The 16,480-nt window shown below is 49.4% G+C and overlaps 4 protein-coding genes across 4 annotated transcripts; all 4 read left to right on the top strand.

The window, feature by feature from the left end:
- Nucleotides 1–1,383: 1,383 nt before the first annotated feature.
- On the top strand, nucleotides 1,384–9,113 carry RhiXN_10669 (Fungal specific transcription factor domain; the record flags this gene model as incomplete). Its single annotated transcript, XM_043330485.1, has 26 exons — nucleotides 1,384–1,520; nucleotides 1,583–1,693; nucleotides 1,755–2,272; nucleotides 2,475–2,757; nucleotides 2,810–2,837; nucleotides 2,889–3,008; nucleotides 3,061–3,205; nucleotides 3,261–3,413; nucleotides 3,463–3,469; nucleotides 3,534–3,554; nucleotides 3,610–3,634; nucleotides 3,738–3,750; nucleotides 3,802–3,885; nucleotides 3,935–4,057; nucleotides 4,111–4,253; nucleotides 4,310–4,402; nucleotides 4,533–4,593; nucleotides 4,643–4,935; nucleotides 4,987–5,069; nucleotides 5,386–5,866; nucleotides 5,916–5,927; nucleotides 5,975–6,070; nucleotides 6,129–6,876; nucleotides 6,946–7,109; nucleotides 7,166–7,370; nucleotides 8,686–9,113. 26 exons carry the CDS (start codon nucleotides 1,384–1,386, stop codon nucleotides 9,111–9,113), a joined length of 4,575 nt encoding a protein of 1,524 aa, XP_043184582.1.
- Nucleotides 9,114–9,337: 224 nt separating this feature from the next.
- On the top strand, nucleotides 9,338–9,923 carry RhiXN_10670 (kinase domain protein; the record flags this gene model as incomplete). The annotated part of the gene is made up of 3 exons (XM_043330486.1): nucleotides 9,338–9,390; nucleotides 9,442–9,538; nucleotides 9,588–9,923. The coding sequence occupies 3 exons, from the start codon at nucleotides 9,338–9,340 to the stop codon at nucleotides 9,921–9,923; spliced, it is 486 nt and encodes a 161-aa protein (XP_043184583.1).
- An 85-nt stretch (nucleotides 9,924–10,008) lies between these two features.
- On the top strand, nucleotides 10,009–13,444 carry RhiXN_10671 (Retrotransposable element Tf2 protein; the record flags this gene model as incomplete). The annotated part of the gene is made up of 4 exons (XM_043330487.1): nucleotides 10,009–10,183; nucleotides 12,146–12,457; nucleotides 12,511–13,208; nucleotides 13,238–13,444. 4 exons carry the CDS (start codon nucleotides 10,009–10,011, stop codon nucleotides 13,442–13,444), a joined length of 1,392 nt encoding a protein of 463 aa, XP_043184584.1.
- Nucleotides 13,445–13,681: 237 nt separating this feature from the next.
- Nucleotides 13,682–16,367, top strand: RhiXN_10672 (Retrotransposon gag protein; the record flags this gene model as incomplete). The annotated part of the gene is made up of 3 exons (XM_043330488.1): nucleotides 13,682–14,110; nucleotides 15,025–15,674; nucleotides 15,749–16,367. The coding sequence occupies 3 exons, from the start codon at nucleotides 13,682–13,684 to the stop codon at nucleotides 16,365–16,367; spliced, it is 1,698 nt and encodes a 565-aa protein (XP_043184585.1).
- Nucleotides 16,368–16,480: the final 113 nt, after the last annotated feature.

Genomic DNA, 16,480 nt, shown 5'->3' on the forward strand with positions numbered 1-16,480 from the left:
GTTCTCTAGAAATCCAATGGATTTAGATAACCGCTGGTGAGCCCCTAGGAATTATAGGATACTGATAAAAGGTCAAAGCTGGGGAATTCGAAGTGAGCCACCCCAAGCAAGCGAGCCCCTCGGCTCTCAGTGGCTTTCTTGTCAATTTCTCTGCAAAGAAGGTAGCATATAGCAAGACAGAAAGTAAGAGACGTATATAAATAAACCTTGGAGTCAATACGGTGGACCCCAAAAGTGCGGATTTTCTGGGTGTAAAAAATCGCGTGTTATATGTGGAGTGTTGGCAAAATCCGACCGGTTTTTTCATGAGTCCGCATCCTCAACTCATCCCTGTGTGCCATCGGCGTGCGGATTCTGCGATTTGAGGTGCTGATTTCTGGAAAAATCTAGACGTCATGCAGATTTTCCGTACTTTTGGGGTTCACCGTGCAATGCCAATAGCAAAAGAGGGGAAGATAATGGGAAAGGGGATAATTATGCTGGATCATTGAGCTCAGACAGATACTCGGGCTCCGATGCGCGCTGGGAGTTAGAGTGGAATTCCTTATCATCATGAGCCTTCCCGACCTTCTGTAACCCTCCTGGAAGCGCAAACATGGCGCCACGATTGAACTCGAGATCCGCATACCGTTCGCGCAAAACATCGATGTATACGTAGTTGGTCTAATCTGCTACAATTTCGGGGACGGCGTGTGAATGCTGGCCCACGAGCTGCAGGGTAGTCTCTTGTAATGCAAAATTCTTTCTTTCGTCTTGTTGATTGAGTGGCTTGCCTTGTTTGCGTGCAGCTCCTGTAATAGAAATGTAACTAAATAATCGCCCTCAGGTGACTCTTGACTATGTTTGCACCACCCAGGATTGGGTTGAGACACAGACGACCGGGACAAGATAACAAGCAAGTAAATAATACGCATATATCCTCAAATAAATATGAAAATCAGTGATCACGTTGAGGGAATGATTCACAGAGTCGTTTAGTGGGATTGTATGGGGTACTGGATCAGTAGTAAGCCCATCCCCGTAAGTGATGGTAGCTTATAGGGCAAGGGAGAAATAATGATGGGTATCAAACAATGATTGTATTACTGGCAAACTATCAAGGCCTCTAGAAATAGATCTAGAAACGACGCGACGGATGTATGATTGTGTTCTAACAAGCCACGAGCCATTCCACGAGCTTGCCGAAAGCGACTGCAGGGGTTCTCATTCAATTCACTTATACGAGATGAAGGTCGGAAGCGTTGTACACTCAGTAGCATCACTGAGCACGGTTGGTATTGGACAAGACGCTGGCGCTTATTGATTTCCACGTGACTGTACTGCCACTGATGCGGGGGATGATCATCCAGCGACGTGGCCAGCGAGTCGGAAACGAGACCGATGATGGCAGGAAAAAAGGCGTTGCCAACTCTCCTTCCCAATGGCGTTCCCCCACCGCAATCTGGCCAAGCTCCACCTCCACCACACAATGGTCCTAAGCCAGTGCTTCGTGTTAATCGTGCCTGTAATGCCTGCCGAAAGTAGGTCACTAATTTCCAGAGTGTGGCTCCGAACTTGCGATTAAGATTATTCGTCTCTGTAGACAGAAAATGAGATGCGAAGGCCCTGATAACCCACCATGTGCGAGATGCCGGGCGAATGCAACCGAATGCATCTTTGAAAAGGTTCCGAAATCTGATCCTGACTCGAATGAGTGAGTTGCGATTATAGTCATGGTCAATTACGTATAAAGTGCTGATAATTGATCATAAAAGGCGTTTACAGAAGCTCGAAACACAGTTTGTGACTATGCAAGCGACGCTCAGTGAGATACTCGCCGAGCTTAGGAATCCGTCTCGACATCTAGTTGACCCAATCAACTCGGCTCTCCTCACCAGCACACCGACATCCGCCACTCTCCTCCACGAGCTCCCAAACAACAGCCGCTCGCAGCTCACTCAACCGCCCACACCCGAACCTACCCGACCTCCCGGGCCTTATCCATCTCAAATTCGACAGCAGCGTCAGTTACCAAGCCTTCACTCCGTACTTCCTCGACATTACCATTCCCGCTCTCCTCCAGCTTCTACCAAGGCCTTTACTCATCGGCCAAGCTCAGTACTCAATCACCTTTATCCACCTTCTCACCTTCATCCTTCACACCGCCGATTACCAGCCCCGTCATCCCCATATCGTCCAACTCTACTTTCCGGGATAACGAGTGCAGCAAATTCAGATGATGAAGGTGATATCCCAAGCTCTGCATTGCTCGCCCCGATCGGAGTGTTGAATGGTATGTCTCTCGCTGTATTGAAATTTGGTCGGATATTGTTTTGCTCATGGGAAGACAGACCTGGCCAGTGTGGCCGCACAATCGAACAGTTCGAGGCAGGGTGTCAAGCGGAAAAGGGGGGAGGGCTCCAGTCCTGAAGGCAAGTCCCACTTCGGCAAATAGTCGCTCGCTCAAGTACACCCAAGTTGATCAAAGGATCTAGGTTATCCATCGCGTCCTGCACCTTCTCCTTACAGTACATCCGTCGGGCTTTCTCCTCATGGCACCCAGTCGACTCCCAGAATGACTGCCTCAGAAGCCTCGCCTGCAGTTGATGACGACGCAAGATTGGGTACGCAAGACACCGGGCCCGAAGAGTTAGAAGGCCACAGTATATCTCAGGCAAAATCCGAGGCGGTCGAAGACGAGAGGTCACCAGAGCGAGAGCAAGATGCGATTGAAAAGGGAATTGTGAGCGAGGAAGAGGCAATGGAATTACATCAGATGTACGTGTGTTACGTTTTTTATGGTCAAATCACATTCCCAACTCGTTTGAAGATATTTTACCGGATGCTATCGAGTTTTGGTGAGTTTGGTGATTGGTTGTTGGGTTCTGAGTTTAATTTTAGGCTTATAGGCTGTATTCAACAAATCAATTGATACCCTTGCTTCAATACGAGCCCGTTCTCCCTTTCTTCTGAACTGTATTCTCATGACGGCGAGCAAAGCAAGAGACGGAGGCGGCCCACCAAGTCAAGTAGGCGATTCCTGCATTTCGACGGTGCTCTCTGCTGATTGACATTCATCAGACCCAGATGGCTCTTGTTCGTGAATGCTCCTGTATGGCCAAAGAGTACCTCTTCGGTCCTGTCAAATCAGTTGAAATCGTCCAAGGTTTGCTATTAATCGCCGGATGGAGTCATTCGACGGGTCCTATTGGTTGGCTTGCTGCAGGTAGGCCATTTTATGTTCCACAGACTCGAGTTCTTTTATGACACTTTTGTCGAAGGCCATGCTATTCGATATGCGGTCGAGCTTGGGTTGCATAAAGCTTTGCCTAGGCTTGCCCGTCGCCAAAACGTCCCCAGTACCGACCGCACGAGCGATACTGAGCGTGCATTGATTGTTGCAGCTCGTACCTGGTGTGGACTATATGTCTTTGGTGAGTCTGTTACTACGGATCATGGAATTCTGTTCTGAACAAACGGTAGAGTACCAGTAAGTGACGAATATGGTTTGAGTTTCAAGTTCATGCCGGACTGATGGGTCCATGGGTGTCAAGGATATCGTTTGGAACTGGTCGGTTGGTACTCGTTTAAATAAATTTCCCAAGAATGGTCTCTGATGTATGGGTCCAGGCCCGCGATGATGAAAGGCGACAAGGTAAAACCACACACCATACACACACTCCCTCTCCCTCTCCATCCCTCTCTCTCTTTGATGTTATTAAACGATTTTTACGATTTTTTCATCTGTTAACTTGTAGAGCTTGATAAGAGGTTTGTTTCTACCCTAATTGGATGGCGAAATTACTGATCTTTCCATTTTAGCGAGAGACATTCTTCTCAAACATCCGCTGGCCATACCAACTGATGTTCGACTAGTGTCAACATGCGAATTGATGACATTGCAAAGTAAGTGCTCAAGCACCCGCCGTCAAGCAGTTCTTACCGCTCTCTGCAGGTAAAATACACGATCGACTTGGTCCGTTGGATGAACCGGTTAACGAAAATCAAGTAATCGAAACTCTGTCACAGAGCATTGTTGAACTTGACGCCTGGCTGGCTGAATGGACTATAATTATGAGTAGGTTGCAGTCTTGCGACAGGGCTTTTGAACTGATTCTATTTATCATGTAGGAGAGCTCGGACTCTCATCTCGTGATATGGAATTTTTTCACTCCTCGGCCAGAATACAGTTGTTATACGCCCATCTTTTTCATCACTGCATCGCGCTAAGAAATCTACATACCATAGCCGATGCCAAGGCTTTGCGACCTGAGGTTGGTTTGAACATTTTTCATACCCAGCTCTCTCGTCCTAATGCATATTGTAATAGATGAAAGCCGTAGCGCTGAGAGCAATTGAATATGCTCAGTCAGCGATACGAGTTTGTCTTGATAATGCAGAGTATCGTTTTGGTTTAGATATGGTACGCCTCTTGTTGCTCCAGCGTGACAGTCAACGCTTACTCCCGTTACCCTTCAGCTATAGCATATAGCCACACATGTGCTACGTTTGCTGGGGCGTTTCTACTCCGCTTAACGCGACTTTTCCCGCAGGACTTGGATGTACATGCGATGATCGTGATGGTTGATCAGCTGGCACACCTACTGGAAGAGGGTAAGAAATTTGATCAAGTACCATTTCACCTCAGCTAACTGTCGAAAAGTGCCCGCCGGTAGGTTTGCTCGCTCGCTTTTTCAAATGATCAAAGTCTCCCAAGCACGGCTGCAAGCTAAAAAAGAAACGACCCCTCCTTCGGATACCCGGACTGAGGCTTTGCCTATTGTTGATTTTTCTTCAAGTGCGGTCATCCAGCCTTTGGGAGGAACCGAATACACCAACGATTTCGGGAACTTGATGAGTTCGAATCTGGGACTCTATGAACACGGAGTTCCTAACGATATTGCCCATGGACTGTTGAGCGTTGATGGGGATTGGCCAGAATGGATCCAAAATTCGGTAAGTTTGATCTGAATGGGGTCACTTTTGATGCTAAAATATGTGATGCAGATTTACGGAGATTTACCCGTTTCCGGAGATCATGCATTCGTTGGGACTGGCCAGGGAGATTATAATATCTATCCGCCTTACTCGTGGGGTCCTTTGTAATCTAGAAGTTGAACGTTTTGCTCTGTCATAGTCAGACTGTGAGATTATCTCTGATCTGTTTACCACCCCATGGTATACCCTACTACCAGATATACTCGTACACAATCACGATTCACAAGAGTGACACAAAATATAAACAGTATAGAAACAAGCCAGGGGTCACGTGTGGATTGTCAGCGCTAATCAAACAACTTATTGTGCGCCACTACTACAACTGTTCATTGGGCTCACTGTTCCTGAGGTTATGATTGATACTCGAGGTGACTCTCCCGCAAGACCTAGATACACTCACACTTCTAGTTATCTGTCTACCAATGTGGCTGAATCCCGAACAACACTCTTGCGCGACAACCCTGTGGTTCAGGAGGTTTATCTGACTTCCCTGATGGAAACTGTTCTTCCGCATGTCTCGCAGAGCTTACTAGAAAAAGCGTACAAGAATCTAACTACTACTCGTACTATTCGATTTAATAGAAAGAAGAAAACCCCAAGATGGTGTTTTTTGTCACAGGACCCAAGCCAGTCCAATATAGCGGAGGGCAAGACATTCAAATTTCTGGAGGAGATTGCCGGGTCTACAACCAAAAATTTGAATGTTGTTGCCTCACTGGATATACGTCTCCTGGTAACTGGTGAAGCCACCCCACCTAGCAATCGCCGTAACACATCTCGCCCAGATGGACACCTTCATATAGCCAAGGCGGGCAAGCAGGTGGGATGGTCTGATATCATTATGCCCATGGAATTCAAGAAATCACGTAACGATGATTCAACAGTTGATGTGAGTATTTTATGAAACCTTTGTATCTAACGTTCTAACTTGCCACAAGGGTTTTGGCAAGGTGATATGGTCAATGCATCACATCATGCGCAACGATCCTTGTCGTAGATATGTCTACGGACTTACCTGGAAGATACAAAAGCAAGGCTGTGGTTCAACAATCGGTCAGACATAGTTGCTTCAGAAGAATTTGACATCAATACAGTAAGTGGCCTGAGAAAACGGATGTTAGTCTGTTTGATAAGAAGGTTTTGTTACGTAGGATTGGAAGCAGCTTGTTCGCATTCTTCTGTCTATACAGGTGGCCAACTCTGGCCAACTGGGTTTTGACTTCAGCATGACCGCGGCTCCCAACAACAACGGAGAGTCGGAACCCTCGTATGATATAACAGTTCACAATGACAAGGCAAAAACCGCCTGTGTATACCGAACTCTCCGAGTAATCTCTGACCTCGGAACTGACAGTTTGACGGGCCGTGGAACTCGTGTATGGGAGGTGCGGAAACTTGTAAACGGCTTGCCTTGTGGGCCTTCATATGCTCTCAAAGACGTATGGGTGTACGCAGATCGTACCGCGGAGCACCAGCTTCTGAATACAATTCGCACGACACACACGGAATACGCTCAACATCTTCTTACACCCATCGACCATGGATTTGTTCCCCATGACTCTGCTGCAACATCAATTCCCGACAGTACCCATGAGCCTCTTGGCTGCAAAAGACAGTTTGAGCCAACAAAAATTCTCTTACGTACACGCAAGCGGTTGGGTGTAGCTTATATGGGCACCTCCACTGGAAGCAAAACTCATCTTGCAAGCACTTCAAGAGATAGCATTGGCCTTCCAGACCCCATTCCTCCCTCAACCACGGAGGGGCATTGCAACCCAATCTGCCTTAGTGATCATACTCGATATCATTATCGAATCGTATTTCAGGAGATTGGTACACCAGTACAGGAACTTCGTGTTTTTTCAAAGGTTTTCACTGCAATACAAGGCGGGTGGGAAGGTGAGTGTAACCTGTGGCAAAGTGAATCACTACAGTTAACAAATCGACTTTGTCCATCTGAATTAAAAGGGCTTCATGCCATACACCTTTCCGGGAAGGTTCATCGTGATGTGAGTTCAGGGAATGTGATGCTGGTGCCAGCTATGGGAACGTTGGCCGAACGAGGTGTGGTGTTGGACCTTGAATACGCCAAGGATATTCACGACACAAGTACCCCTCATGATGTGAGGACCGTGAGTACTCAAGCTACTGTCATGGAAATGAAACTGCTTGACATTATTGTTCACAGGGCACAAGAGCGTTTATGGCAACAGAGGTCGAAGTTATGACTCACCATCGATATTTTGAGATAACCCGATCTCAGGATGTGAGCGCTAGTATTGACCTGGATGAATTGATCGAGCAATCAACACTTTGGTCTTCTAACTTGCCGATGCGAGCACCTCCATTTCGTCACAACCCGCTTCACGATATGGAGTCATTCTGGTGGCTATGTGTGTGGATGATGTTCTACTTGGTCCCACCGGGACAACTGACCGAGATCGGCTTGCTGACTTTCATAGCATATTCCATGACGAAAGGACAAAGCGAAATTCTTTATCGATCCCCGTATTCCGGGAGTTCACTTTGCATCTTTCCACGGAATTAATATCCGTTGGTTACGTGGTTGGATTTAATGAACCAGATATACAATGCGGCATACAAGCTAATGGACCTGAAGAATACTAGTCAAATCAACGATAAAATGATCGAAAAGTCTTACCAAGTCGGGAAGAGGATATTAGAGGATCTCCGAGGTTTCTGAAAGACGGAATCCTGCCGATGATAACACTCAAGAGCATCTGAAGCCAAAGACCCCGATAGAGCCAGGGCAAGAGCTACGTCGGAGCCAGGTTAAACTCTGCCCAAGGTACGGCACGGGGCGATTTTGGAGAGCTGCCCCGCGCCTTGTCATGGATTGTGTCCTTATGCCTCCGCGGAAGCGGCGGCACGAATCAATTGTTACACCTCCTTCCCAAAAACGCCGGTACGAGTCAATTGTCCAGTCCGCAGATGATATGGTACTCATCATTTGCGCAGTTTCAAATAACAAACACGCTCCAGGCAGGATGGTGAGTTTCTACGGGGAAAGCTCAAGGAAATTGTACATCTTTTGATCAGTTTCATTTAATTTCTCATCCAAGGGAGCGTGGGCGAAGCGCTAGGGATTTCTTATGAACTTCAGCTTTTGTAAGAATGCGGGATAAATACTATGTCTTGAAAAATCTTCTTCTCGCTTTGTTTCATCTTCATGGGCAGGAAACCCTAACCAAAGCGCAGAGAAACAACTACGACTCACTGAGATTTTGCTAATGTGGACCTCGGCGTTTCGCCTGACAGGATCGACAACAAACAAGGGTTAAAGTATCCATAATTCTTTGAGCTTTTGATCGCGTCTCCCTCCTCGCCTTCTCTTCTCGATGCGCTGGGGGTACCGGTGCCAATGGTACCATGGATTCACCGGTAACTACGTTCACTAGGAAGCTCATCTTGCTATCCACGGAATCCGCCCCAAGGGCTGGTGTCCACACGTACTCACCCAGACCCTATGCCAATTAGCCGAGAAAGCCAGTCGGGCTTTTACAGCTAATTAGCTCCAGTTCCTATGATTTCCTGATCTTGGGAATATCTCCAGATAAGTATGTATATAAATTTACATGTCTAAGTCCTTCAGCGCTCGGCGCTAATATACCTCTTGACCTCTCGCTTGGCGTCGACCGCCCGACTCAGCGCTTAGCCCTTTCCATCTTCGTCGGTTGAGCTAAACAGCATCAGAGACCGGCGCGAATCGCTCCGAGACTTCACCGGCACTCCAGCAGGATACGACAATGTCGGTAGTCAATACCCAACTAGAAGATCCAGCGCGGGCTACCGAAATTGGAGCCGAAGTTTACATGCCTGTTGGACCTGTTGCCCAAGCCGGTCCAGGCCAGCGCCGATACACGGCATTGGGAGTACATGTTCTAGATGGGTCGACGGTATTCATCAAAGATGTCTGGCGAGATGAACGCAGGTTATTTTTTGAGGCTGCGCTGTACGAAGAGGCCCATAAGGAGCAGGTGCTTTCAGGGCTAATGACGGTCGAGGCTCACGGCTACGTCCTCGACGAAACACGAAAACCAATTCGCACGCCGCGCATCGCTGCGAAAGATTCTGATGAGTCAGGAGCTGAATCGGAAGGTGCAAGATGCGAATAGTGACAAAGGATGTTGGTCGGCCACTGGAAAGTATACGATCGTTACGTCATTTTCTCTGCGTTATGTACGACGCTTGCGCTGGTGAGTGGTTTAGTAAAATTCGAACCCGTTTTCATGAATATATAGTGCAACGTAACCTCTACCGGAGGTCTCGAATTTTACATCGCGACATCAGCGATCCAATATCATGGTTGCCTGATACGAACGAGTATCGAAATCGCAATATGCGTGGATACGCGGAAGTGAGATTTGTTAACCAGGTGTTAGCGAAGGACAAGTAAGATGTGAATGGTGTTCTAAGAATAGCTCGGCAGCTAATTGTTGTTAGGAACGCTAATCCTGATCCTGCCTGCCTGTTGGTGGACTTAGGGAACGGAGCTGATCTCAAAGTCGAGCGCAATGAACAAGTCCTGAAAGAACGAACTGTAAGCTTGATATATTTCACGAGGAAATGTGTGAATTAAAAATGAACAGGGGACTCCCAAATTTATTGCACGTTCCATTTCGTGCGGAAGTTTGCTTCCCAGAGGGGACGATGATGAACAGATGCCACCACTAGTCGAATCGATACTGAATCAAAGTAAATTCATGCACACTACTGAGTATCAGGTCCTCAATAATATAACCTGGGTACTCAACCTCACATCGAATTTGCGCATCGACTTTTCCACGACGCAGAATCAACGTTTTGGGTTATTGCTTGGACACTTGCTCGGTCTATCAAAGAAGGGCACACACTGGAGCCCACACCCACCCAGAATTCCGCCGCTTCTTTCACACCATGCAAAGACACTTTCCGACCCCCAATGATCGGGACTCTCGAGCAATTATTTGTGTAAAAAGCTGTGAATATTGGACCCAAATCCTGTACAATGATCTCAAGAGCTTGGGTCCAATGCTTTTGGAATGTTCAGATATTCTTCCCGAATGGACTTATCGATCAGAACTCAACCCTGAACACGTACACGAAGCTTTGATGCGACTCCTGCTGGTCGAGATAGTTCGCATAGATAAGGAAAAGTCTGACATTCCCCTTGTCATTGGTGGCCGCCCAGTCCCTCCCCCGCCAGGTGAGATGGCCTACGGTCCCTCCCCTGATCTCTCTCTCTCCTACAGCACTTCTGTTTCCTTGCGCCTGGAAGCAACTCCTTGATCTCCCTCATCACAGTACTTCCGAATCTTTAAACCCTTCAAAGAAGAGAAACCTTTCGCTTGCGGATGAACCGCCAGTTCTTCGCCGCAGCCCTCGTTTAAGGGATCTTCAAAGCCCCCGGCACAGGCGCAGCAACCAAAGCTGAAAGTAAGTAGATACTCATCCCAGGTTAAGAGCCATGGGTAAAACAATCACAGTTGTCAAAAGGGCCAAAAAAAGCAAGTAATTGTATGGACTGATTCAAGATCTTGTGGCGGGCCTCAAGATCAAATGATAACTTTCCTTCTCAGGTTATTCCCATTTGTCTGCTGTAACTACACTATAATATCTAATGATAGATTATATACGCAATACAAGAATCTGTGATCTCCGGCCCTGTGATCCACGTAATTGTCCCGTGATCTTTAACTTCCCCTTGTGAAACCTCTGGTGTTACAACACAAACGGTTTTTCCTGAGTATGGGCTTGTATGAGCTTTCTAGGCAAGCTTCAGAGCTGCTTCAATATGCCTTGTCTACTTGCTTATACGTGGCGGCACAGGCCATAAAAACTCGCACACGCAGGCAGAATCCTACCTCGATCAATTTCGACGCTCTGGAAATCTTGGCAACATAGAGAAACAATCAAGTACGGTGGCCGTGCACTGGATCTGACTCCGCGCGGGCACCCGCACATGCTAGCCCGACTCATTTCCTTGGGAGTAAATCAATGACCTCCAAAAGTCTATCAAACGCTACTCTTGCGCACTTGCACTCTGTTGTAGACACAATCAATACCAGGGAATTTATTCCCATTTTCTCGGATTTAAACGAAGGCAAACGGAGAACATTTTCGATCACGTGACTTCGGCGCTTATATCATACGCTAAGCGCCGAGCCACGTCCCCATCCGCGCTTAATCAGCATACGTAGCCACCTCCACCTATGACGTCATCATGACACGTCAATGACACGTATGCATGAGTAAGGCCGACTGCGGAACGGGGTTCTTATTGGTTATGGTATTTGATATAATGTAATTGTAAATAGTACTCCTGTAAATATAAGGAGGCTAACTGACCATGGTAACACCCAGGTCGATTACCTCTTGTCGCATCCCATCACTGTACAAGGACCTTAGGTCCAGTAACTACTTAGTTCACTAGTTCCACGTTGCCTTAAGCGGCTTCTACACTGTACTTAGGTAGCTCGTCATTGCCCTTACAGGTCTTGACACCGTAGTATAGCTGGTCGTTGTCGTAGGTAGCTTGCTCACCGCCTTACGCGGTTCTCTACTTAGTCACCCCCGGCCGCAAGCGCCCACCTCCTCGACGTCCCTACAGACGTCTAGGACACTAGGTAATCGACCTTACGTCGGTTGCAAACCGTATTGTACCCACCACTAAGAATCAACAAACAAGAAGGGTACCTGTACTAGCACAAGCAAAATCACGTGATCGGGGCCACCTTGCGGGACAGAATAATCAAAAAGTCCCCCACCCCACGTAGTAGCAAATTGCTATAAGGCAGACTACCACTATTGTCCGCATACCCACGGTCGCCGCACCTTCTACCAGCAACCTCAGACAGCAGATACACCCGCTTGCAGAGACTAGACCCTACATTACGCCCGCCCACGGCTGTAATTAGCGGCACTTACTGTCCAACGCTAGGTGTTTGACGCAGGTTTAGCGTTTGAGTAGTCAAGCGCTCATAAGTCCTGATATAGGCACCCGGCTACACAGCCCTCACTCCCCCTCACTCGCCCACCATTACCTTGCGCACTCCCACTTGCTCCTCCTCCTGGGCTTCTTCTCACGCTGGCCGCTCCTATCCGCCAACACATCCCATGGCAACCCGCTCCCGGCCGCCCTCTTGAACCCGCTCCCCTATTGATCAAGGGGACCTGGGACCCTTCCTTCCGTCAGCCGCCCCTGTTGAGCTTGGGGAAGTATCCCTCGAGCGCGTCACACGCCTCCTCCTTGGCCTCCTTGGCCAAGTCAAACGCCTCGAACGGGAAGTTGGGGAAATCAAAGAAGCAGGGATCAAAACCCGCACCAACGTCGAAAATATATCCCAAGCCGTCGATGTTGTCAAGGATGGGCTTAGAAGCCTCCAGCTCCACGGGCCACGGACCCCAGAGGACACAAAACCCCCGGTCGTGGAAGCAACGCCACGCCCCCTATCAAAAGTTGACCCTATTGGATCGACTAGTTGGGTCTCATTCTGGCCCGAATCATCCAAGGGGCTCCCTACCTTTGCCCAGCCCACTCCGGTCCAAGCAGTGCCCCCGCAAGTCCCATCTCCCCTCCATCTCCGCGTCTCCAATCCCCCATCGGAGCACCTGCCCCTCCACCTCCGGCTCCAGTCGCCGCCTATCCCGCTCCGGTCAAGGTTGACCACCCCAACGCCTACACAGGCAAAATAGGGAGCAAAGCAAAGCAGTGGCTGACCCGGATGTTAGCCTGGACCCGCCTCAACTCCCGCATGTTCCCCACGGACCAAGAGGTCTTATCATTCCTTCTCATGAACATGAAGGATTCCGCGGGAGCATGGGCCCATCCACACCTTGACCAGCTTGGGTCACACCAAGCCATTATCCAAACGGTCAAAGGGTTCAAACTGGAGTTCCTGGCAGCATTTGGTGACCCTGATGCCACAAGGGCCGCCAAGCGGAAGATAACCTCCCTTACCCAATCCGGCACATGCGCGGATTACATTACAAAGTTCAGAACCTTAGCCATGGAACTGGACTGGAACGACGCGGCCCTCCGAGGCCAGTTTGCCCGCGGCCTCCACTGGGAGGTCAGCCGCCAAATTGCCACCCGCGAGCACCAACCCCGCACCCTCCTCGAGCTGCAAAACGCAGCACTCGTCATCGATAACGCTCTCCGCAAAGAGCGAGCTAGCCACCCACCAAGGGATAATAAGTCTAGCAGACCATCCAACCCGCAAGGGGGACAAGTACCGGCCAAGCCATAACCGGTTCGAAGAAACTCTCCGACAACCCCAACTTTGTGTCGGAAGAAGAACGCAATTGCCGCCGCGCCGCAGGCGCCTGTATCAAGTGCGGCAAAATGGGTCACAAGTTCGCGGAATGCCGCACGGGCTGGAAAGCCACCCCTATTGAGGATAAGGGGAAGGCTAAGGAAGCCGCCAAGATTGGCAAAGACTCCGAGTACCAATCGGGAAAAGAGTAAGGGTCTCTGCTGCCGCGCGCAAGAACCCTATGGACACTAGTAACAGTTGTATAGAGATTTGTCATGTATCTACAGTATTGAAATTATCACCCCTCTTCACAATCCCTATACAACCAAAGCAAGCGGAACCTATAGAAGTCCTGATTGACTCAGGCGCAACCTCCTCATTTATGCCCCCAAACCGCGGAATCACTCCGCTTACCACTCATTGACCTCCCCTCTCCTCGCACCGTAACTATGCTCGATGGGTTGAGCCCCCAGGCTGGAAAAATCTGGAAGAAGGCCTCCCTAACCTTCTCCCTTGATGGTAAACAAATGACCAAGACCTTCCTAATCTGTAACACAGGGTCTCACGCCGCCATCTTGGGATTGAAATGGCTGGACGCACACAACCCAGAGATTGATTGGAATACGCGAACCCTTACCTTCCCTCACGCCGTACCAGAACACGTGGCCATTGCCGAGGAGGAAGAAGCAGACAAGAACCCGCTTGAAGGAGTACCCTCCAAATACCATAGATACGCCAAGGTATTTGGAGAGGAGGAATTCAACAAGCTTCCCCCTCATAGGCACTACGATATTGGGATCGAGCTCACAGAAGAGGGTCCCCTGAACTCTCCCCTGTACAGCATGACGGACGCCGAATCCGCCACTCTCAAGGATTGTGTTACAACCTCCTTGAATATACCATTAGAATCGCCCAATTTTTCTATTATTTTTAGTATTTTTTACGGACTCTATATCTTTTGTTTTTCGATCACGTGACCTCGGCGCTTATTATGCCGAGATGCCGCGCCGAGATGCCGTGCCAAGGGCGCTTAGGAGAAATCCACGCTTCTACGCAGTCCGCAGCATGCTTCCTTTTTCCAACATGTACTCTTTTCTCACGCGCACAGACCATGTAGATAGCGCACTTATGTCTATATATACAGCAGGGAAATTGCTTGGAAACACCAAGTCGATTTTACCTTGTCTCTTACTCACTAGAGAAGGTAGTCAGCCAGCTAAGTAGCCGGCCCTCAGTAGTAACAGAAGCACTCACCCCTTGATTAACTCATCACACCTCCCAGGCCTCAGGCCCCCTCGTCGACAGTAGAGTAGTAGAGCGCCTTAAGCGCTATTAGTATAGCCGTTAGTAGTTAGATTACATAAGCAAGTGTAGTAGTACGGCCTCAAGCGCCCGCCCACTAGCGTGTACCCAACCTCACAGTTGGCGTACGACATTGTAAAATCGACTTCTTGTAGGCTTGTTCGACAAGGAGAGGACCCCCTGTACTAGCACAAGGGAAAACACGTGATCTGGGCCACCTTGCGGGGTAGAATAATCAAAAACCCCCCACCCACACGTAGTACCAAATTGCTATAAGGCAGACGGGCTCTAATCCCCCGCGTACCACGTGTTTCGCCGGAACACAGTAGTTAGCAACCTTAGTCAGCTGAAACACCCGCTTGTAGAAAACCCGCTCATATCACAATTGCTAGATCTGTTGATTTGTTGTAGGGGCTATCCAACGCTAGGTGCTTGACGCAAAGGTTTAGCGCCCACATACTACAAAAACCGCCCATAAGTCCTGATATAGGCACCACCCCCCCACGCCGTTTCCAATATTCCATCTACACGCTCTGGCGCCCCTCACCCATACTCCCGTCCCTCCAGCCGCTCCTCACGTTGTTCCATTCCAACCCACTCCCAACCGCCCTCTCGCAGCTCATCTCCCACTCCGAGAGACCTGCCAAGAATGGAACCGGAGCCAACCACTGCCGCTCTCCTTGAGGCTATCACAGCCCTCACTGCCACTGTTGGGTCCTTGCAGGCCCAAATCACATCACAAGGCCAACAGCTCATTGAGCTTAAAGCCATATGCAAGGAAACCGCCAACCTCCTCGGGGATAAAGATCAAGGAGCCCCGCAAGCCCAGCCTGGCCCATCGACTGGGCCTGTCACTCCTCCCACCCACTTGGGAGGAGAAGCCCACACTCCAGGCACGGTTAGGCCTGGACTCAAGGCCCCATTCCGGCCTTCCAGAGGAACCGGGTTTGACTCAGAGGAAGAGGAAGAACCAAGGCGCCCCAAAAAGGAGCCTCAAGGAACGCCTAGAAGGCATCTAGGGTCCCTAACCCCCTTTGACGCAGGGTCCAGCGTAAAACGGCCTAAAATGGACCTCCCAGACCCATACAAGGGAGACTCCAGGGGACGGAAGGCAACCCAGTGGCTAGATCGTATGCTGCTGTGGGTCGCGCTTCATCGAGATCAATTCAATGAAGAGGAACAAATGGTTGTGTGGATTCTGTACCACATGACAGACAAAGCTGCCGACTGGGCTCTTCCCATTATTGGGACCATTATCAAGGGCGAGAGGGAAATCCCCCCACCACCATCCCGGCCTTAACGGCCAAATTCAAAGAAGCCTTTGCCGACCCAGATGCAAAGAGGGCGGCCGCCAGGAAGATTGCCGCATTAACTCAGACCACCACCACGTCTGAGTACGTCACAGAATTCCGCAACCTCATGGCGGAACTTGACTGGAACACTGAGGCGTACATTGCCCAGTTTACGCGCGGTCTTCACTGGAAGGTGAAAGAACTCCTGTCCACCAAGGACAACATTCCCGACAACAACCTGGAGGCCATATTCGCCGCTTCGGTCAAAATTGACAACACTCGTCGGGAAAACAAGGAAAACCGCCCCAAAAAGGCTCCCACCAAGGCTCCGGTCGCCACGACCACCTCTACCACTAGGGTCCGTTTATCAGAGGACCCCAACTACGTTACCCCAGAGGAGAGGGACCGCCGCCGCGCGTTGGGTCTTTGTGTCAAATGCGGCCAAAAAGGGCATGGTATCAAGCAGTGCCCAAATGGTTGGAAGGCCACGATCAAGGAGGTGGCCAAAATAGCCAAGGAATCTGAATCGGGAAAAGACTGAAGTCGAGGACTGCTGCCAAGCCCCCGACTCAGAAGAAGGACATTGTAGATACTTGTGTAGGTTAGGTTAGGTTAGGTTAGGTTAGGTTAGGTTAGGTTAGGTTATTGGTTAGG

This window comes from Rhizoctonia solani, chromosome 11 (genome assembly GCF_016906535.1).
Source record: "Rhizoctonia solani chromosome 11, complete sequence".
Taxonomy (NCBI): Eukaryota; Fungi; Basidiomycota; class Agaricomycetes; order Cantharellales; family Ceratobasidiaceae; genus Rhizoctonia; species Rhizoctonia solani.